This window comes from Protomyctophum bolini, assembly GCF_963924005.1.
Source record: "Protomyctophum bolini genome assembly, chromosome: 1".
In the NCBI taxonomy this organism is placed as follows: Eukaryota; Metazoa; Chordata; class Actinopteri; order Myctophiformes; family Myctophidae; genus Protomyctophum; species Protomyctophum bolini.
The window spans coordinates 21868292-21892365 of record NC_137862.1 but is presented as its reverse complement, the minus strand read 5'-3'; the positions used below and the strand labels follow the sequence as shown (position 1 = coordinate 21892365).

Genomic DNA, 24074 nt, shown 5'->3' with positions numbered 1-24074 from the left:
ATTATGTGCATTTTTCATTTCGGGTTGGGTATGTAGATCATCAACTGTATATCGCCCTCTCTCTCTCTCTGGCTCTCTCTCCCACAAACACATCTCAATCTCGCATCAGGGCCCGTGGGACATTCCCTCCGCCAGTGCTCGTGCTCGTGGCTAAAGACTCGAGACTCGACTCGTACTCGTGGCTAAAGACTCGAGACTCGACTCGGACTCGACCCCAAAGACTCCTGTTTGACAGCACTGTATAAGTGTATGTTGGATAATTTGTCAGTTTAACCACCTAAACCGCCAATACTTGCAGTAAACTTGACTTTCACTCTGTGCTTGGTCCATGCTTTAAACCTGACTTTCACTCTGTACTTTTTTCCACTGAGTCTGCACCAAACCTCTTTGCCTAAAATAGCCGAACTGCAAGCTTATAGATCTGGTTCGGGTTGACATGTGAGACAGACAGGTCATGAACCAGATTCAAACCCAGGATGTTATATATGTGACATGTAGTACACGAAAACAATATGGTTGAATTACCGGAAGAAGGAAGGCTCATCATCTTGGATCTGTTTTCTGCACATTAATTGGCAATTGCCAAATGTGCTACATTCAAAGGGGCACACAATACATCAAATCAGCATTAGTATCATCGTCAGCCATGTTGTCTCAGTGTGTGAGTGTGGCCTAGCTAGAGATTGTTCTTTAATGCTTCCTCAGGGAGAAGTCTGCTCAGTAGAACTGTGTTGTTTACACTCCGACAGGAACAAACTAATGAGGACAGAAAGATATCAAATATTCCTACATGTTTTTTGTTCAAGACAATGAAATGAAATCAGTCCTTCTCTAGCTGGAGTGAGTGTGAGTGTGTGTGTGTGTGTGTGTGTGTGTGTGTGTGTGTGTGTGTGTGTGTGTGTGTGTGTGTGTGTGTGTGTGTGTGTGTGTGTGTGTGTGTGTGTGTGTGTGTGTGTGTGTGTGTGTGTGTGTGTGTGTGTGTGTGTGTGTGTGTGTGTGTGTGTGTGTGTGTGTGTGTGTGCGCGTTTGTGTCCGTGCGTGCGTGCGCTGGGCTTCCCTGTCACCTGAATCCATCCCTTGTCTCCTGTTTCCATTAGAAACAAGAGGAAGATGTCGGCAGTGAGTTTTTTTTGCCAGTTTACCCCTATTCATGTGTGTGCCATACACGGACACCGATCCCCTTTGGCTCGGGAAGGAATGCATATAATTTACATGTAACTGAATGCCCATACTTTCCGATTTATTGTGCGCTTGAAGAATGAGGGGCAGTGTCCAGTTCCCGAGGCTGGAAAAAAATGTACCCTTGACCTGATTTCAGTTAGAACTTCTCTCTTTTGACATTCTTGATTATGTTTGGTCGGTATTATGTTCGGTCGGTTTGATCAGAAGTTAACCACTGCTTGTTTTTCTATTATTATTATTATTTCTAACATATTCCCAAACATAACTATTCCTAAACATGTTGTAAGTCCAGGCTATGCAAGTAAATTGTACTGCGCATGTGCTCATGCAGAGAGAATTACAAGTACAATCGTGCAATGTGCTTCAATTCCTAGTACATCCGCATTACAAGCATGACAATAGTAATAAATAAATAGATGTAAGTGTAAGTGTTCAGATTTTCCTCTGATCCTCAAAGATCACATAAGTATGTGTGTGTGTGTGTGTGTGTGGGGGGGGGGGGGGGGGGGGGGTACCAGACAAGAGGACAGATGGGAGCCTGAATGAAGGTTTTGTTTATCATTTGTTCTGAATCAAAACATGGGTAAAATGATTGAATTGAGGGAAATTAGTTTTCCAGCTGGTTTTGATATTTCCCACAGAGTTTCACATTTGTCACTTTGTTTGGGAATCATTAAACATCATTAAACATGGTCTCCATATGACTGTTATGATGAACATACTATGAGAACTCTTGTTAGTATTTGCTGGACAAATTACATCCACAATTATCGAGCAAGCTATAGCCTATTCGGGTCTCTGTTGATCTCTTCACAGGCCACCTCTCCTCTCAAGTTGGTTTATTGCTAACGTAAACTCTTTGCTGTATCATTTGACCCCTTCTGAATGGGAATGTTTTCTTTTGAGCACTGTGTTTTGGAGGCCTCTGAGAAGTTTAGTTTCGAAGTGCCTACACTTGTCATAACATAATCCAGTGATTTATCAGGAACTACGCTCTTTGTTGCCTGTTTTCTTTTTTGCCCTTGTTTTTTCTTTCTTTCTTCTTCCATCAACTAAAATCTACCAAGGAGAGTACTGTCCGAGAGTCTGGCATTCCAGAGAGAGAGAGAGAGAGAGAGAGAGAGAAAGAGAGAGAGAGAGAGTTTGCTGAGACATTGCTAGCTGGTAGCCTTGGGCTTTGTTTAACCATGCATAATTGAGCCCTCCTCTTGGCTTACTCCCATGGTTGCACCCTTTTTTCATGAAATGGCCAGGAATGCAAACTACCCCCCTCCACTTCAGTCGGCCTTCCCTGGAGGAGGACCTCAGTCAGACAGCCGCAAAGTGTACTAGACTTTTCTTATCACTGACGGGGCAAGCCTGGCATGGGCTCTGAGCACACAGCTTCATGGACACATGCTCACATTTACAGCTCACATAATATACATGTGTGCGTGCACACACACGCACAGAACAAGCACACATTCTTTGTAGCTGTGATGTAGTCTAGTGACGCGAAGCGACGCGGTTTGAGTTTGTCGATTATTTTATTTGAATCCTGAAAATAACAGTGTTGGACATATGCGGTTTCCACCCGACATATTAGACGATATGTTTCAGACAAATTTGGATTGAATTAATTCATTCATTCATTTAAATCGTGTCTATACTTGACATGCTCGCCATTATTGTCCTGGTCTAGGCGAAAGGTTACATAGAAGGAGGCTTGTGACAAGTATGACGGTGGTTACTTTGAATCCTTTGGAAAGAATCTGAAGAAGGAAAGTGAATAAGTAACACCCCGTCACTCAACAACTCTTGTTGAGTAACTCTTGAGTAAGGTTCGTCTTGCCTCTCGTGAACAAGAGGCAAGGCAACACCCAAGAGTGAGCATACTTTAGGTGACCAAATGTATCATGTGAATCAAGGTATTGGTGAAAAGAGTGAGTACTTACCAAACCTCCCCTGAACATTCAGTTATTTTTGGAGTTTGTATACTATTTTCTCATTGCATGGCAGCCCATTGTCTGCTGTGAACCTGATGGGGATTCACCTCTGTTCCAGTAAAGCCCTGCCTGCTCATCAGAGAGCTGACAGTACAAGAACAGAGCTCCATGCTTTGGGCTTCTGAAGTCTGTTTAGTGTTTAACGATGAAGCCGGTTCACTCACCAACACCAGGCTGATCCAACCACCTGGCACATACAGTAGGAGCTTTAAAATCGTGTCTATTATCATGTATTATCATGTTAAAGCGACATTGATCTTTGATAGAACTTTGTGTAGCTAGCACTATAGCTACCTGGTAATGATATAAGACCAGATATTGTCTGTCAACCACCAGCAGCAGAAGCTTCTGTGCCCTGCCAGGGGGCGAACAAGGAATTGCATTTTTATTTTATTTTCTCTCCCCTTGCCATTCGCCCTCATTGTATGGCAAAACTGGTCTCGAAATATCGTTGCTGTCAGGCAGGAAACTCTCCATATTTTTCGTCAATTAATGCCCTACTTGAGCATATACTACAGCGTCACACAAAAGCAATTCTCTCCATATGTACTGCAGTCCCTGCTGCCAACCCCCACTGTTGGTCTGTTGACAACCAGCATGCCTCCTCCGATACACGTAGGCTCCAACCACTTCCTTCTCCTGACAGTGAGAAGTTTCAGTGGGAGAGCGAAACGTAACACAATGCATCGGCTCGCTCCCCAGTTCCTCTCCCTGCCGAACAGGCAGTAGGACTTATTAGTGCAGACACAAGGACACAATCCCTGTTGAGTTTTTTTTATTTATTTACCTCTATGCCCTCCAGAGACACCTGCATCCTAGTACTTACTTTTGGGAAGGGGAAAGAAGTTCTCTAGTGTCACAGAAATTGAAAGATCACCAATGTTCATGCTGTACATACATACTAATAGACAGAGAACCAGGACTCATTTGTGTGTGTGTGTGTGTGTGTGTGTGTGTGTGTGTGTGTGTGTGTGTGTGTGTGTGTGTGTGTGTGTGTGTGTTAAAGGGAAAAGCAATGGACAGAGAGGTTGATAAATCATTCCCCCAGACAATGAAAGATGCAACGGAAATATGTTATTCAAGAATGTTGCCAAGCCCTACACCTGCTCTAAAGAACCACTCCCTTTTAAAGTCTACATCTGACTGAGTGCCCCCCTCCTCTGCCTCTGTCAACACATCCATCCATCCATCCATCCATAAATCACAGAACAGTTTGTTTTGATCTCCGGCTTCTCCCTGTGTTCCTCCTCTTCATTTCCCTCCCCTCTTTCTCCCCTGTCCTTTCCCCTGTCCTGCCACTCTCCACTTTTCCCTCTTCCTTGCCTGTCATTTTCTCCCACCCTGTCATTTCTCTCTCCCACTTCTTTGTCCGACCAACCCCCCCATCTCTCTCTCTCTCTCTCTCTCTCTCTCTCTCTCTCTCTCTCTCTCTCTCTCTCTCTCTCTCTCTCTCTGTGTCTTCCTCCTCTCCCCTGATTCCTAATCTGTCTCTCCCTTTATCTGCGGTCTCTTTTCTCACGTCCCATTCCTCATGCGTCTCCTGTCTCTCCCTCCTCTTCCCTCTGCCTCCTGTTTGGTTCCCTCCCTCCCTACATGGGCTGCAGGTAATAAAGGTCCATTTGTTCTGGAGGAGAGAGGAGGACAGACAGGGTGGGGCTGGAACTTGAGAGGTGCCTCTCTCTCACTCTCTCCCAACAAGAGGAGCCCATCTATGGCCCCAGCCAGTCAGTCAGTATGTTGTATGTCTCTCCCGAGCCACACTTAAACATCACTTTATAGCCTTTATGCAAGCAAACATCCTTGATTTTGCGAGCAAAAGCCCTTGATTATACAATGGAAAATGCAGGGGTTTTATATGAATTCATGCAGTGAAATTGTGTGGGAAGGTGGAAAAAAGGTGATTCTCCCACTTTCTAGGCTACTATAGTGTTTCATACGGCAGTGGTTCTTAAAGTGTTGCATACGGCAGTGGTTCTCAGAGGTCGGGTCTAGGGGTCCTTGATATATTGTTGTTTATGCACTTTTAAGGATTGCTTGTTTGAAATTTCGTTGTACCTGTACAATGACAAATAAAGTTCTATTCTATTCTTCTATATATATATATATATTTTTTTTAATGTCGCTGTCTGGCAAGACCTTTGTTTTGATTGATTGAATAGAACAGTTTGCAAAACGTACAGAGGTACACAGTTGTACAACAATGCTACAAAAACAGATACCTACAATAAGCCTCTCCAACCGACTTACTTACTTACTTACCGCAACACGTTGTGAGCTTGCAGGGTCAGCTATTTTCCCTACTTTTTGAGTGACACTGTCGTACGACAAAAAAAAGATAGAAATATGGACAGATACAAGATTTCTGCCTGAGAGCCACAATATAATGAGAGCGTGGAGCCAAAACATCAAACAGTGTGTGTGTGTGTGTCTCTCTCTCTCTCCCTCCCTCCCTCACGAGGTCTGTGTGTGTTGTGGTTGTGAAGCTCTCTGAGGGGTGAAGTCACTGGATGGCTGTATATTGAGCTCACTGTGCTGCTATCTCTCTCATGTGGTGTGTGTAAGAATCCACCATGAATCCCTGCTATCTGCACACTAGGGCTGCATGATATCAGTGCATTCTTACCACCAAGACAGCAAACGGGTGACGGCTTGGGATGGATTTGACCAAACGGGGCTACGGGCACCGCAGCGCCGGGGTCACACGTTGACTAGAGGCGAGGCGAGGTACAATTTCGTCCTTATCCGGACATATCACGAGTGGCGCTGAGTCGGCTGAAACGCTCAGCATGGCGACTTGCTTGGCGGTGCCTCTCGTGACTCAAGGCCACTTCAGACGGCACACACTTGTTTCTTGTGAAAAAGTTATATTTCACTAAAAACACTAGAGACACTAAACACTAGAAAATAAACTATAAGAAGGCGTCTATCTCCGTTACAATGCGCTAGACCCCTGGGAGATGGATTGCTGAGGTGGAACGCCACACCTACCATCAGCTTCCAGTACTTACCACACCCAAGCCATCGTACTCACGTGCTGCATTCACATGGCACCAGGCAAGCGGTAGACGGCAAACGGCAAAAACAGCTGGAACGGCAAAAATATTAAATATTGTAACATTGATGCTGTCTGCCTTTACCGTTGCCGGTTCTGGCTACTGTGCCACCGTGCCATCCTGTTCCGTTTACCGTCCTACTCCCGTCCACTAAATGACTTCCGGTTTGCCCGATCCCATGTGAATGCAGCAATACACTGAGTTGGCACTGCCCAGGATTGAACCCATGCTCTACCGACTGAGCTACTCCGACCTAATATCAAATATTCAATGGGCATCCCATCTGTACAGAGTGGTGCAACTCCCCTCTCTCTCTCTCTCTCTCTCTCTCTCTCTCTCATTAGCAGGCAACAGTGCAGCACTGTCTCTCTCTCTCTGTTTCTGGCACAACAGTGCCCCTACTGGTACTCATACTGGTGCTCATTAACCAACACATAGGTGAACAACACATAGGCGGATACGGACATTGCTGTTCCTTGGAGTGGTTGCACCACTCAAAAAGGTATTCCCATTAGCTCAAGTGTCTGTGTCTGTGTGTCTGTGAAAAATACGTGAGTCATGGGAAACAAATGTGGAGCCACAGAAAAAAGTGTGGGGGAAAAAAAAGGAAAAACCCAAAGTATCTGGAGTGTAAAATCCCAATCCGGGAACCATTTGGTCCCCAAATAAACTGCATGGAAAGAAAATGCCACATGTCCCTCAGTGCTCGCTCAGAGGCTGCAGAGTAGGGCCCATAGAAGAGGGAGTGATCATTCTTGGTGTAGCAGCCTCTTTTTGACTTTTTACAACGGCTAGGCCACTCTTTACATGTGGCGGTTGTGGTGGTGGAAGCGGGGCATTACAGTACTTGATGTGTTCGTCGCAGGGGCATTGAGGCTCAGACCGTCGGAATGTTCAGTACAACGGCCACCGGAATGCTCCGCCAAACAGCGGCCTCGCCATGGCAACGCACCGGCCCCTGTGTGTGTGTGTGTGTGAGTGAGTGCCCTCGGTGGACCAACCTCTCTCACTCCTCCCGTGAAAACATTATCAAACCGCTGACAGGCAGCCATTTTAGGACTATTGGGCCAAATAACCAGTTTTTTAAATTGTCGATTGGAGTGGGAAATTCCTCGTTCTATAAAACGTAGCGCTAGGAGGATGAGGCCCAGCCCTCTGCAACGCTCTCTGCTGACAAAGAGCCAGAGGAGAGAGAGAGAGAGAGAGAGGGAGAAAGACATGGAGCCCCCTACCTCTCTCTCTCTGCCTCTCTCTCTCTCTCTGTTCGGGGGAGGAGAGGGGGGGGGGTGATAGAGGGGTGCAGGGGGCTGGAGGGGTGGGGGGGTTTGAATGGGACCAGCTAGTGACCTCAGTCAGAAAGAATGTTCCCGTTTGCTCAGTCGACCCGCTCCCCATAGCAGCGCACCACACCACACAGTCATCAGCTCTTTGTGTTCACCTTCCATCCAGACCTTTGCTCTGCGGCACGGCACAGGCCAGCCAGAGAGACAAAACTCTCTCCACCGCTACGGCCCACGTTAGAATGAATGGCATGGTTTTCCATCCGTTTAAAAGCTATCCTGCTAGCCCATCACACTCTTATCCTTTAGTAGTCCCGTGGAGGAACAGCTTGTTTTTCCCCTTTCAGTTGGAAGCCCCCAAAATGCTAATTACTCCTCAGTCTCAAAGTCTTAAAAGTCTCACCTATTGTGCGGACGGCATTCTTGGGCCGCTCTGGCCATTTATGTGGGTGTTAATGTATTGCCGTCGGCCCGGCATTGTGACACTGTGTGTGCGTGTGTGAAATACAGCGTTTGCATAAATTTTAGTGTTATAAAAAAGGAGGGATGGAATGGGGTGGGTGCGTGGGGGGAGTCTTTCCCATGCCGGGACACCCATTAAACCAGTGGCAGTTCAGGACAGCAATTATTTAAAACAGATTAAGCCTACAGATTTATGGAGTCCATGTGCGTGCTTTGACTGAAGACATGGCAGAGAGCGTGGTAGAGCTAGGTGTCACCAACCACGGTAGTGAGCGTTGACAAAGTGTCATCAATATTATCTGTTTTCTTTAGAATTCCTTAATCACACTGTACCACGCTATGCTTTGTCGTACACCACACAATTGGAATCTAGCCAATATATAAGCTCGCAACAACACGCAACACGTGATCTTGCAAAAGATTGGTTATTTTAACAATTTGGGCAAATTCTTTAATTTGTTTTTCTTTTTTAACTTGAAAATGGTTAGGATATGCCCAAAATAGGTACACCAGGGTTCATTTGGTTTAAAGTAGTATAAGTGACGTTTTAAGTTTAAATTTCATGTGTTAAATGTATATTCTGAGTAATTATAGACTCTATAGGAGAGAAGGGAGACCCCTGTTACTGAACAAGCACTCTAGCAGTGGTTTTCAACCCTTTTCATATCAAGGCCCATTATTTATTCTGCATTTGAGCCACAGACAACCATTTGATGAGATTTAGCCTTAGACCGTAAACTAAAGAATAGGTAGGCCTACACATTTCTATGCTGTATTGATGTTCCATAGGAGAGATAACAGGCGAACCATGATCAAAATAACAATTCTGCATTCTCTAATTGTGTAGACTTCTTGTAAATGAACTTAAGTAATGCAGATATTTAACAATCATTTAACTCTTGAGAGTGTACAATGAAACCAAATGGACCCATAAGCGTCCATTTAGTTTCATTTTACAGATGGAGGTTGAGGGAGAAGGCTTCATATGGTGCTTGTGTGTTACAGAGCTGCTTTCTAAAATAAATGACTCGCCTGTTGCATCTTCTTCTTCCTTCTCTAGGGAGGCGGCTGAGAGGGAAAGCTTTCTACAACGTTAACGGAAAGGTCTACTGTGAAGAGGACTTCCTGGTGAGTGCAGTGGTGTGTGCGTGTGCGTGTGCGTGTGTGTGTGTGTGTGTGTGTGTGTGTGTGTGTGTGTGTGTGTGTGTGTGTGTGTGTGTGTGTGTGTGTGGGTGGTTTGTAGTGATTGACAATGGAATGGAGGTGAATGGAGGTGTGCGTTGCCTTTATGTTTCCAGCAGCTTAAGGTTCTGTATCTATCAATGACAAAGGCTACAGTGCAGTGCATGCACATCCAAACTCACAGTTGCTGGACAAACAAAATAAAGTCTGCAACACTTGCTATTTCTCAGCTCCCCTGGTTTATTTCTTCAACGTTTTGATCCCGCTCCATCTTCCATTATTCATGAAGAAGATCCAGCAGGAAGCTGGATCTTCTGAAAAACAACCGGTTATTATTTATTTCCTGTTCTTCCACCTCTGTTCTGAACTGATGGATGGGGTGGTGAATAAATCAGCATGGATTCTTTCAACTAAAACTATGACAAAAAATGTTCGTCGACTACCTTTTTTCACTGACGAAAACTAAATAACAACGAAGCTACGACGACTATAACTAAGACTGAGTATTGACAATTTCGTCAACAGATGGAAACTAGACTATGCTAGGGGTGGAATTAGTGCAGAAGAGATCCGGTAAAACTAAAAGACAAGTTTGGTTGCGCTCTTGTGTTGTGCTCTGAAAATAGCAGATCTACAAGCTCACATCATGTCGCGCTGTGCCGTGCTTGTAGATCGTCTATTTTCAGCATGCAACCAAGTGTAAAATCAGGAATTACGACGCCATCGAATCCTGCCAAAATACATTTGTGTCGACAAAATCAACTGTAGATTTAGTTGACTAAAACTAGACATTTCAGATGACTAAAATATGACTAAAACTAAATTAAAATGTATTCCAAAGGCTACGACTAAAACAAATCAAAATCTGCTGTCAAAACCCACACCAGTGGCGATCACGCTGGATGTATTGGCTGCAATAACCTCCAGCCCTCTCTGGAAGAAACAGACAGACGCCGCCGCTATTAGAGAGCCCAGCTCCGCCCAACCAGTTCACACTAATTTCCCCTAAAATTACCGCACAAGCTGACCTCTGAACACTTACAATTAAGAGCTGGAGGAGGACCCTGCCAACAGCTGGAGCTCTCAGGGCTTGTTGCGGTCCATCTGTCTCTGCTGCACTAAGACAGCCTGCTCCTCATGCTGCCTGTATACATGTAGACAGCCTGCTCCTCATGCTGCCTGTATACATGTAGCGTACACCTTCCAAATGTGACGCACGCCGTTTGAAACATTCGATATCGACTATCGAGATATGGAAAAGGTTGTTAATTGGAAGTCCGATCACAGTAAATAAAGGCATACACAGTATAGCGTGGGGGTCCTGGGGGAACATTGTGGAATCATGTATTGTGCATAATTTGTGGAAGATTAGATATAATTGTGACACTGTCAAAATTATGTATTGAACAAGAAAACATTTCCCACACACCACTTCTGGCCAAGAACCCTTTCAGCAGTGATTCTCAAACGGTTCCATCTGTACACTCTCAGAGTTACAGACCTGTAAGGGTGCACTTGGCTTGGGACCCCCTCAAGGAAACCCGATGGTCTTGGACCCAATTTAGAGAAAAACCGCCTTACAGTAAACATACCATAATTCAAAAAGCTTGATTGTCTCCACCAGGCCGAAGGCATGGGGAGAGAGTATGTTTTGCACTCCGTCCGTGTGTGTGTGCTTGTGTCCGTCCGTCCGTCTGTGTACAGCTTATCTCCGGCACCGTTAACCCGGTCGATGCCAAATTTTGCACACACACTCCCTGGATGCCAACGATGAACCTCTGCCCCAAGTCCCCAACTTTTCCAAAACGGCCTGTTATAGCGCCACCAGGAGGCCAACTTTTGAAAAACATATTCCTTAATAATAATAATAATAATAATGAAAGCCTTAAATCATGAACAGACCGTGAAATCTTTTACAGACTTTTCTACTAGGCTGAGGAATATATCCCCCCCTTTTCACATTGGCCTGTTATAGCGCCACCAACAGGTGGATTTTTGCAAAACACATTTTTGGAACAAAATGCCTCAAATCATCAAATTGCCATCCAAGGTGTAAGAAGAAATGTCACCCTTTTCACATTGTCCTATTATAGCGCCACCAGGAGGCCACAACCTGCCCTGCTCTGGTAGTTTATGTCAAACCTGTTGCTCATTTAGAAATGATTTGCCAGATCTGTTTTGCAAATGTACGCTAGCTTCTTGTCAGTGACGTAACAGGACAATGAAACGTAACTTAAGGATTACCAACATGGGGATGTTGAGCATACACAGTGGATCACATTCCCATCAATGCATGGTTAACCACTTAATACATACATAGGTCATTGACCAGAGACCCCTAGGGTTCTATACTAGGCCCCCTCCTTTTTGAGGGGCATCCAGTTTTAGTGTATGTGCCAAAGCTTTGTCCTACACAAACATTAAATGCCATTGACAATGATTTGACAATTTTAAGTGTTTGTGTAAACACAAACATTGCGTAACCCAAACATTGAAGACGAAGTTGAGGACGCAAATTCTGATTGGCCGGAATGAGATGATGTATGATGATGATAAGATTGATCACTTCACACGGTTGTGATCTTTTTCCTTCTATAACAAATATCTTCACCAAAAATAGGTGATATTCAGGTCACACATTGTGCAATCTGGGAAGCCATTCTTTCTACATGTGTAGAAACAGGAACTCGGTTTATCTCCTCTTCGTTCTTAGTCCACTTCATCTCGGGTGCTTCTGTGTTTATTCCTACTAACAACAACACTACATTTGGTCAGTTCAGAGGAATGCTCCAAAATGCTTTTAACCGTGATTGCACAGTTTCAATTGACTTGTTGTTCTGCTTAAGTTTTTTTGTAATTTACTTTGTATAAATGATTTGGATTGTGTTTTATTGTAACCTCAGCTACAACTGAGGGCTTACCCTCAACTGTACTCCTGAATATAAATGAAGGTGGTGGTGGTGGTGGTGGTGGTGGTGGTGGTGGTGGTGATGATGATGACTACATGTTTAGGGAAGTAGTGCTGACAGATTCAACTAGTAGCAGCATCTGTCTGTCTTGAGTGATTTTCCATTCTGTCTTGAGCGATTTCCCATTCTGTCTTAAACAATTTCCCATTTTACCCAGCAGCTATTTCAGCTGAATGTTGTTCACCCAGAATATGGACACCTTTGACGTGGTTCAGATTGATCCCTGCTTTAAGACGAGGGGGATGTGACTAAAACCTTCCGCCTGCTTCATCTGGCTATAGTATTGACGAGCAGTGCCTGTCGAGGGGGACGGGCTGATTGGGGAGTTGAGAGGGGGCTTGGAGGGGGGGGGGGGGGATCTGGCAGATGGTAGGTCTGGAGCAGTGGGAAGGGAGTAGGGGTCAGATCCATACGGACCCACTCTGCCACCACCAACCTCCACCTGCTGGTGAACTGAGACGCCACTCCATTTAATCCCCCCCACCACCACCGGCCCTCTCCCCAGATCCACAAGTCATCAGATCATGACCCCCAGGAGCATGTGCCTCTACAGATGGCCCCCACTAGCCCTGCTGGATCCGAAGAAATCCCAGGAGGAGGAGGCCTGTGTGGATGTGTCCCACGTTGTTTTGTTTCCTGTGCCATCCATCAGACCGCTAACCCCAGTGGAGCAGCTCCCATTTGCCAACAGTATAGAAGACTGTTATGTTATGTGGTTGTACTGGGAAGAAACCGTTAGCCAACGGTAGAAGTGTTGTTAAATAAGAAAATGATGTTGCGCAATGCACATCAACAATGAGTTTTCTCAGTGGACTGCAGTGCTAGACCCAAAATCCAGTATACATTTAAAAAAATCACACCCGTGTAAAGTGAGGGGCACTCTTATCATCATACATCATTTCATGAACAACTGAATTTATGTCTTCAGTTAGCCGATTTGCTCGTCTACATATGACGTAAACTTTCCCTTCATTGTCAATGGCATTTAATGTTTGTGTTGCCACACATGTACGTCATATTTGAGGCACATATGACCTAATTCCGCCTTTCATTGTCAATGGCAAATATGAGATGTGAGGGGACAAAAACAGGAATTTAAAGAAAATGTCTGGCCTCCAGAGGCCTCCTCTGCTGCTCTTCCAACTCCTGTATCCGTTCCTTTACATGCTGCTTCCTTAATAACAAGCTCCACATGGCTGGCTGCCACCGACGCAGGTTTATAATGAAGGCCAGACCTGGAACTGCTTTGTGATGGTGGGCCAAAGAAGGAGTGAGAAGGATCACAGCCAAACATTCTTCATTAATAGGATTGTGCACTTCTGTGCCATCATATTCATCATACATACCGTACCCTCCCCCGCTCCTCATCGTATTCAAGGATTGTTCATGATTCATGTTTGTGTTCATGCAATTGTTCACCAGATCGTGGTAGTGTAGTCGAATTCAGTTGATGCCTCAGAGAAGTCCATTTTGTTGCAGGTATAGAGAAGACAGCGGGCATTGGGTGAAACGAACCCCTGCTTGTTCCCCTTCCAGCTAGGTACTAATTTTGCTTGACCGTGACGTAGCTCCTCTACCACCAAGCCAGTTTTATTTTACTGCTGCCATCTTCATCCCCATACTGGCCGTCAGCAACTCGAACGTAACTCGTACGGCGCAGAGTCGGCTCAATCGAACTTCGCAATGTTCGGTACGTCGACTCGCTCACTTTAGCTCACCCGGTGGTGCTTCTCGTGGCTCAAGTACGCTTGAGACGGCACGGCTCGGTCACGTTCAAATACTATACTTTATCGACCCACATTTTGTCCGCAGGTGAGAGGCACTTCTGCGTTGGCCACAGAAGCGGGCTGTGGTTATAAGCACAAGCGGTTTAGGCTTTACTACTGTATGTCGCGCCTCAGAGACCTGATGTTTGCATAGGAAACCCTTGTGTTATCTCAAGGACAACCCACTGCGGTTCCCTTACAGGTTGTACCATGCAGCTTAACACAAGCACCTGTTTGGACATCCTCCAAATACTACTATAGGCATCCAGTGTGTACGGCTGAGTGAGGGCACTCAAGCCCATCCTTAGAAAAATTGAGTTCTATGCATCATATAGTATAATATAACCTTTCCATTTTAGGCATTTAAAAAAGGCTAAGTGCCTTTATAGGCCAGTCAATCTAAGCTTAAAAGTTTTAAATTGCAATAGTAATTGTTTTTGTATGATCCTTAGGGTCATCCAAATAACATATTAAAATTTGATTATTATATAAATTTTGGATCTTGGCATATTCAGGGGTTGAACATTGGGGTACCATTGAAAACCTATACAAGGCAAAAATGTCACATTTGAATTATGCTTTAAGTAGCATGTGACATGTCAAACTAGGGGTTATTCATGATTCTGAACGCATTCTAAGCATTAGTTTTGCATGAAAAACACTCCTTGGGCTAAAAACGTCCATAGCCACTTGCCCAAATGTGCCAGACCTCATCATATTTGTGAAGACAGCTATGGCCATTTTTAGCCCAAGGAGTGTTTTTTGTGAAAAACTAATGCTTGGAATGGATTCAGAACCATGAATAACCTCTAGTTTGACATGTCACATGCTACTTAAAGCATACTGTAAGAGTAAAACATTTTAGTTTGGCTTCCTTCAGACAATGCAACAGCATAGATAACATAACATCAAACATCAAACGTAAAGTAAAAAAAGAGTAACATATGTACTGTATATGTGCATGTTTTCCCTGTAGTAGCAAAGTTACCCATATGGAAAAAAAAGTAGAAGAAACATATATGTTGTCCTGTTGCCTCCAATAGTAAGTATTTACATTTTTTATGTATGTCATTTACATGTATGTCATGTAAAGTACATACTAGATTTTATATGTGAACTCTTGAAAGTGAATCCTCATATAAGACAATAAAGTGAATCATGTATGAATCAAGTAAACAACATGTATGTGATCTATGAGGTAAGTACATGGCAAACTGTATTTTCCTTACATGTTCCATACAATGTTTGTAGTTTTAAATTATATGAGATATATCCTTTCCATATATAAAAAAAATACCATTATAGTATGTATTTTATAGTTTGTAACCATTTCATTTACAAGAAAAGTATGCTTCTTTTATATGATTTTTATAACATTGTTATATGTCAGCCAATACATTATACCTTATAGTTATAAAAAAAACATATGTTTTATCTATGACTATATATAAGTTTTTATATGTGAAGTGTATGGTAGGTATAAAAAAAACATATGCGCTATAGACCCCTGGGAGATGGTTGCTGAGATAGAGCACCACACCTACTATACCATCAACTCCCACTTCCCGCATCACTTGCCGCACCCAAGCTGTGCTACTCATACGCTGAGTTGCCAGTGCCCAGGATCGAACCCACGAACTTGTGGTCTTAAGGCGAGAGCTCTACCGACTGAGCTACCCAGACACATCCTGACATATGTGAAGTGTTTGATATGCTCTCTTTATGTTTTTTGGTTTTTTTTAGAAGATTCTTATAAGTTACCATAGCAGTATAAAATAAAATGCATTGGGAGGTACATGGGGGGACAATGGTGGTGACACTGGCTGGGGGGGCACTGGCTGGGGGGGCACTGGTTGGGGGGGCACTGGGGGCTTGTGTCACACTGGGGGGACACTGGCTGGGGAGGACACTGGCTGGGTGGGGGGCATCACACTGGGGGGACACTGGCTGGGGGGCACTGGGTGGGGGGTGTCACACTGGGGGGTCACTGGCTGGGGAGGACACTGGCTGGGGGGGGGGGGGGCACTGGGTGGGGGGATCTTAAATAATGTAGGAGTCATAAAATGTAAAAGGGAATACAACTCATTATTTTGTCATCTCATGTTATTTCATTGTAAGATTAGGTTTTGTTTAATTTGGATGTCTCTGTGACATACATGGCCTGTATAATGTATTGTATGGTTTCTATACAATATCCTATCAGATTTTGGTTTCACTGATGTTTGCCCAACTCTACAAGTTTGACAACACACAATTACTAAGGATTTTGTATGTTGATTTACTGCAGTAATTATTTATAAGTTCATATGTATTTCAATTTATACTAATTTACTAAGAATATTGTATGTGGATTTACCGTCACATATAGGTCTTATAAGTTACAAAATTATATAGGTTTCACTTTACAAAAACTTTATATGGCTCTTATATGTGCTTTGACTGTTATATAGTTCCTATAAATGACAAAATTATATAAGTTTCACTTTACAAAAACTTACTATGGCTCTTATATGTGCTTTGACTGTTTTATATAGTTCCTATAAATGACAAAATTATATAAGTTTCACTTTACAAAAACTTACTATGGCTCTTATATGTGCTTTGACTGTTTTATATAGTTCCTATAAATGACAAAATTATATAAGTTTCACTTTACAAAAACGTATTATGGCTCTTATATGTGCTTTGACTGTTTTATATAGTTCCTATAAATGACAAAATTATATAAGTTTCACTTTACAAAAAAATACTATGGCTCTTATATGTGCTTTGACTGTTATATATAGTTCCTATAAATGACAAAATTATATAAGTTTCACTTTACAAAAACTTACTATGGCTCTTATATGTGCTTTGACTGTTTTATATAGTTCCTATAAATGACAAAATTATATAAGTTTCACTTTACAAAAAAATACTATGGATCTTATATGTGCTTTGACTGTTTTATATAGTTCCTATAAATGACAAAATTATATAAGTTTCACTTTACAAAAAAATACTATGGATCTTATATGTGCTTTGACTGTTTTATATAGTTCATATAAATGACAAAATTATATAAGTTTCACTTTACAAAAAAATACTATGGATCTTATATCTGCTTTGACTGTCATATATATTAACTACAAGTTTCATGTAAAACATATACAAATTTAGTATTTTTTTTCCATATGGGTAGTTAAACCGTGTGTGTGTGTGTGTGTGTGTGTGTGTGTGTGTGTGTGTGTGTGTGTGTGTGTGTGTGTGTGTGTGTGTGTGTGTGTGTGTGTGTGTGTGTGTGCGTGTGCGTGCGTGCGTTTTTAGTTTACGGGGTTCCTCAGGCGTCCATCCTTGGCCCCCTCCTTCTTTCCCCCTACAATACCAGGTCCACAAGCTTGCGTTGTGAGCTTGTAGATCTGCTGTTTTTGCCCAGTATTCACGTATTATATCATGAAAAGGGATGCTATGGTTCAAGTGGTCAAGGCCACTTTACCCTCTAGAACTGGTCCATGCTGCCATTGGATGTATCAGCTGGAGGAAAATGGATGGTAAAAGTAACCCTCTTGATGTCAGTTTAAGAGCGCTGTAGCACCCCCTATGGACAACACTATGGCAGAAAGTATACAGCCTCCCAGTGTACTCTATTACAGGCTAGGTTGTAGACATTGTTTTTAATTTATATATTTATTCTCAAACCATAAAGCAACCATTGCTCTCTTGCGACGACCAGGAAAATAATCCTCACAATGTCTATTTCTAAAATTCTACTACTTGTGTCCATTTGGCCCTCAGTCACAAGTACACATGTGTGCGCGTGACACACACACACACACACACACACACACACACACACACACTGAGTGGGGACTGGAGGGGAGGAACAAGGGGTGCGCTGCCTGGAGCAATGTGGTAACCAGGTCTTCGCAGTGGGGACCCCATGGAACCCACCCGAGGACCCAGTGGCGTAAATTGACCTTTTTCCGCATGGGTTTTCAGATCAAAGGGCCACTGCCATTCGCGTGGCCCAATAGCTCAGCATTTCTGACTTTATTTATATATGTGTATATATATATTTATATATGTATGTATATGTGTAATTATTATTATTATTTTCCCTTAAATTGCAAAATAACACATTACAAGCTCCCAACGCATCACAACCATAATTGTGTCTCACCTCACACATTTTAACCAAACAACTCAAAAGGCCATATTTGACTGCAGAACCATGAATGTGCTCTTTCCTATCTGTCCTCCCACAGTACTCTGGCTTCCAGCAGACAGCAGAGAAGTGTTTCGTGTGTGGTCACCTTATCATGGAGATGGTAAGAGCCTTATCAAAAAGTATACACAATAGAAGAGAGCCCACAGGACTTAGGGGCCATGGGAACGTGAGTCGTGAGCTTCCAATTCAAATGGGATACAATGTGTGCGTGTGTGTGTGTGTATATATATATATATATATATATATATATATATATATATAGTTGCTGTCGGTGGGCAGAAATTCTCATCTCCATATTTTAACTTTTTGTGTGTTTTTTAATTGTGTGTAAGTAACACCCTACTTGATCATTATACTGTATACATAATGTATCATAGGACATGAAAAGCCTCATTACTTCACCTACGAACAAGCCTCCGGAGTTGTTGGTGTTATCCTTTAAGCAGAACATTTAACCTGTGTTGTTAGTAATCACGTGTTCAATAGGAGGGTTTGTCACAAGTCACAACACGTCGTTTTTCTACATCCGTTACCCGGTTTTCGGCTTCCGGTGGAACCTTCAAAAAATACTGGCGGTTAAGCGATAATTATTGAATTAATAGCTGGCAGTGAATGTGAACCTCAAATCTGTGATTTCCGGTTGGCTGTATGTGGAACAGCAGCAACATATCAACATTGTTTAGAAGGATAATGCCTAAACATCCTTGTTAAACTTTAATTCATGAGATTATTTTATTCCATGTGTGTGTGTGTGTGTGTGCGTGCCCAGATCCTCCAGGCGCTGGGTAAATCCTACCACCCTGGCTGTTTCCGGTGCGTGGTGTGTAAGGAGGGGCTGGACGGAGTGCCTTTCACTGTGGACATGGAGAACAACATATACTGCGTCAAGGACTACCACACGTGCGTACGGTACACGCACACACACACACACACACACACACACACATCACCATGCCCACCATCCATTATGTCGTCTCTGTCGTTTGGAAACCACATACTGTATGTCCAAAACAGTGTAACGTTTCAGGATACAAATTCAAGAATAGAAGAAGTAGGAGATCGACAAGCTTGTGGATCTGCTACTTTTGATGCTCATGTGTGACCAGTGTTGGTAAATATTACTTAGGAGAGTAATATGTTTACTTTACTTATTACTCCTTAGAAAAAGTAATAATATTACATTACTTATTACTTGGAATCAAGATATTCCTTTATATTATTACTTTATTACTTTTCCACCCACAAAAGAACACAATCTGTTTAGCCAGCTCCTTTTACAACTGAATCCCATTCATTGAAGTCTAAAAGTCTCCTATCAGCCAAACTGAATAATTGCAGGATATAAAATAAAAATAGTCAACAGTCTCTCATCAGTCTTTTTCTGCTGAATATTCCACATTTGGAATTCAACATCAACAATCTGAACTGCACAGTGCACACACATCTCAAAACGGACAGTATATATTGTATACATAAATAACAAACAAAATAAAGCAACAGTCTCTGACCTTTTTGAGGCAACCTAGTCTCTTTTTTTTATTTTTTTATCAAAGTTTTTTTATACATTTTTCACACATGAAAATATTATACAACATTTTTCGAGAAAAAAAATTCCCCCCCCTTTTTGATGTAAAACATCATTAATCCAAGATTTAAAGGTTGGTGGTATTTTCTCCTTCCATTTAAATAGTATTTGCCGCCTAGCCAAAAGAGATGCGAAGGCTATCATATTCTTGTTTTGCAACCTAGTCTCTTAAAGGGATAGTTCAGATTCTTTTTAACTTAAACTATGAAATACTTGCCATTAATATACAGTAGTGGTCAAAACTGTATTCATTGATTGCCCAAGTCCCGTGGTGGGAGTTCTGCTCTGGTTTTGGTCAATATTAAAGTTCCGGTCATTTTGAGGGGGGCACAGGGGGCCACGCAGTAAAAGTAAATTAATTCACAAAGCTAGCGTCATTTTTATTGTTGACCTATTTCTAAAATACTAGCGCAACTTTCGTTCAACTTTGACCCCTCTAGTATCACACAGAACAATTTTTTGGACGTAATGATATGGACACAAAAAACATAGTTCTGTGTGATAGAGGGGTAAAAATTCACGAAATATTTTAGAAATAGGTCAACAATACAAATGACGCTAGTTTTAATTTTAATGCGTGGCCCCCTGTGCACCCCACAAAATGACCGGAACTACTTAATATTTCACCAAAACCAGAGCAGAACTCCCACCACGGGACTCAGGCAATCAATTAGTACAGTTGCAACCACTATATTAATGGCAAGTATTTCATACAGCTTAAGTTTAAAAAATCTGAACTATCCCTTTAAGACTGTTGACTCACGTCCAACTCCGTGTTGTGTTTCTCGTGCGAACAGATGCTTCAACACATTGTGTTTTTTTGCCCACGAAAAGTTTACAACGGACATTAATATAATTTCTTATACGAATTTGTAAACTCGGCCAGTGTTTGTATTGGATGAAGGACTAATGTTTAATTCATGCGTAGTTGCTCGCCAGGTTGTCATGTCCCTACATTTAGCTGATCCACAAGCTCACAACGCGGCGCAGTGCGGTGCGTTATTATGAGCTTGGAGATCAGCTATTTCCGGCGGGCAACAACCGGCCCGCAACTACATCTGAATCAGCTTAAATGTCCAGATTGTAACGGGAGCTGTGCTGCTGTTCCTCCGCAGGGTGTTTGCTCCGAAGTGTGCCTCCTGCAATCAGCCCATCCTCCCTGCCCAGGTAAACACCTGTGACCTCTGACAGTCTCTCAGCCCATGGTCTGGCTCAAGGCACCGTTTCCCAAACACTGGGTCGTGAGTGACCCATGTTATGGTCACGGATTAAATATCAATTTTCTTTCCAAAAATGTCTCTACAAAATTTGTATTATGATTATTGATTAAGAAGTCCGAAATTAAAAAGACATTTGTGAGCTTTTATATCAGGTGGGGTTTTTTTTGCTAAAAAAAGTTTTGGAACCACTGGCATATAATAAGGGCCTGGGCATGTCAGATTTTCACCTCATTGGTTTTTAATTGTATATCGATGTCTTTTCACATCACCTCTTGAGTACTGCTGGTGCCAAATGTAATTCTGTTAAACTGCTTACATTTCTGCTCATCAGTGTCCTGAAAAGAATTCTCTGCGAAAATGATAGGCTACGGTTTGTGAAGCCGGCGGAGTATGTTGCCATAGCAATGGTGAAAGGCACCCTCTCCCATTTGTCCTTGCTTTTAAATGATGGCCATGTTTACTACCACTGGTGTCGCGTTGGCATCTCACATTTATCAACATGCAAACAGTGTGTATAAGAGACGGTCACAGAGGCCACGGCCGGGAGTGACAAATGTGCTCCAGCATGCCTGTCCTCTAGTGAAAATAGCAGATCAACAAGCTCACAGCGTGTTGCCTACGTTGTGAGCTTCTAGAGCTGCTATTTTCACTATTGTAGTTTGGTTGGGACACAAGCTAAAAAGGTCTCAAAACATACACAATACTCTTCCTACTTTGCTGGGCCAAATCCATCTTTGTCCCTGTTGCTGGTGTAGAACAGTCAATGTACCTTTACTGACTGTACTTACTAGAGTTGTTCCGTTGTTACTCCCTAAAATGCTGGTATCGGCAGGTATGCCAGTCTATGCCATTCCGATACCACGTAATGTGTCGCATGATGACATGACATTTTCAGTCATAACTTATTTTGTATTTTTGAATGATTCGGTTGATGTTGCACGACTGTTTTATACTCTTACCGTACTAGCTACTATTTATTCCTAGATCAGTGGTTCTCAAATGTTTTAATTTCAAGGACCCCCTATAACTCTGAGAGTGTGCAAATGGAACCAGAGTTCTCAGAGTTACACAGCTGTAAGGGTCCATTTGAGAATCACTGTCCTAGATACTTTAAATTAGATACTTACCTGTTGTTGAAACACGCATGCGTGGAAAATCACTCCCTCGTCCTGTGTGCAAACTAGCAGGTATCTCGTTCCCATGCCCTGGCCTCATTCCAACGCAAATACATTTTCATTTTCCCAAAACACTGTCAACCGCTCTGATCATGGAAGCCAGTTAATGACCTTATTTTGCATTGTGCTGCATTGTATACCGTATTCTATTAATGTATGGTCTGGATGTCTGACTGTTTCTCCTGTTAGGGCTCAGAGGAGACCATTCGTGTGGTATCTATGGACAAAGACTACCACGTGGAATGCTATCACTGTGAGGTGAGGGGGTGACCCAGGGGGGAGGTGACCCAGGGGGGTCAGCCTGCATGCTATCACTGTGAGGTGAGGGGGTGACCCAGGGGGGAGGTGACCCAGGGGGGTCAGCCTGCAGGCTATTACTGTGAGGTGAGGGGGTGACCCGGGGGGGAGGTGACCCAGGGGGGAGGTGACCCAGCGGGGTCAGCCTGCATGCTATCACTGTGAGGTGAGGGGGTGACCCGGGGGGGGAGGTGACCCAGGGGGGTCAGCCTGCATGCTATCACTGTGAGGTGAGGGGGTGACCCGGGGGGGAGGTGACCCAGGGGGGTCAGCCTGCATGATATCACTGTGAGGTGAGGGGGTGACCCAGGGGGGTCAGCCTGCATGCCTAAAGCCTCACGTATGCTTTGTCACAGTGTTCATTTTGACATCACCTTTACGTTTTGTTGTAGTCATAATCTTTGAACAATTCCATTTAGTTTTAGTCACATTTTTGTCATCTGAAATGTTTTTAGTTTACTAAATATTATAGGACTGGCTATTTTCAAAGCGCGTCACACGTGACGTGTGGCGGCAGCCAAGCATAAAATGACTGCTTTGTTGTGTCCCACATGATGCTGTTGCTCGGCAGGAATAACATATTCAAGTTCAAACGACTCATCTCCTCGCAATGCTGTGCTTCTGTCTAGACTAGGCATGTTTATAAACCACTGGGTGATTCATCATGCCAGTCTGAAGGACTAGAGAAGTTAAGCCCACCACACACCGGCAGCCGCCTCCATTATTTTCAATGAACCTATCGCACACCGGCTCCGTCCGCCGCGCCGCCGACGGTGTGCGATGGGCTTCAGTCAGATCCATACTATACGGACAGTTATTCAGAAACCTACAGTATGTAATGATTTAGAGTTGTTCACAAAAACTCACACATACACAAACATAGGTCTGTTATACACAGACCACCAAGCATTCGTACAGTTATAGACATACTGTGCAAGGCTTAAGGCATACATGTTTGCGTGTGCATTTCACAATTTAAGAACTGCACCTAAGGGTTCACACAGACACACACACGCGCACACACACACACACACACACACACACACACACACACACACACACACACACACACACACAGAATAGAGGAAGCCTGCAGTTGTGCTAGGCAGATCCCAGGTGTCAATGTGTGATGGTGTAACTGAGCTCATGGTGTGCATGTTCAGCAAAGCCATGGATTCCTCCTTAGATTAAGAAAACATGAAACAACACCCGCACAATTCACACGCACGCACGTACGCGAGCACACACACACACACACACACACACACACACACACACACACACACACATACACAAAGAGAGTGTACAGCTAAGTGAGTCATTGATGAGGCACATTCCAGTGTTGAGTGCTGAACTCAGCTGGGGATGTGTTGTTTAACCTGGACTTGTGAAATCCCATCAGTCTGGTCATGGAGGTCCCTGAGGCGTATCTATCTATCCACTGTGTTCCCACACACGGATTCATGTTCAGTCAGCTCACATGGACATCTGACTAATAATAACCATCCATGTGGTTCTGCTTTCTGCTTGACGTGTGTGTGTGTGTGTGTGTGTGTGTGTGTGTGTGTGTGTGTGTGTGTGTGTGTGCGTGTGTGCGTGTGCGTGTACGTGTGCGTGGCTGCGTGTTTTAGAGATGCCAGACATTAAATAAGGAGGTATTTAAAACTTCATAAGCTTAACATGGTAATGGAACCAGGAATGATGTAAACCG

General features: G+C 43.3%; 1 protein-coding gene across 1 annotated transcript in view; it reads left to right on the top strand.

Annotated features, from left to right (window-relative positions):
- The window catches only part of wtip (WT1 interacting protein), a 48957-nt gene that overhangs the window by 17638 nt on the left and 7245 nt on the right, over positions 1–24074 (top strand). Inside the window, exons 3-7 of the mRNA XM_080760963.1 lie at positions 9023–9090; positions 18124–18186; positions 18856–18986; positions 20787–20838; positions 22256–22324. Of these exons, the coding sequence (XP_080617089.1) occupies positions 9023–9090; positions 18124–18186; positions 18856–18986; positions 20787–20838; positions 22256–22324 (383 nt within the window). The remainder of the gene's footprint in view (positions 1–9022; positions 9091–18123; positions 18187–18855; positions 18987–20786; positions 20839–22255; positions 22325–24074) is intronic.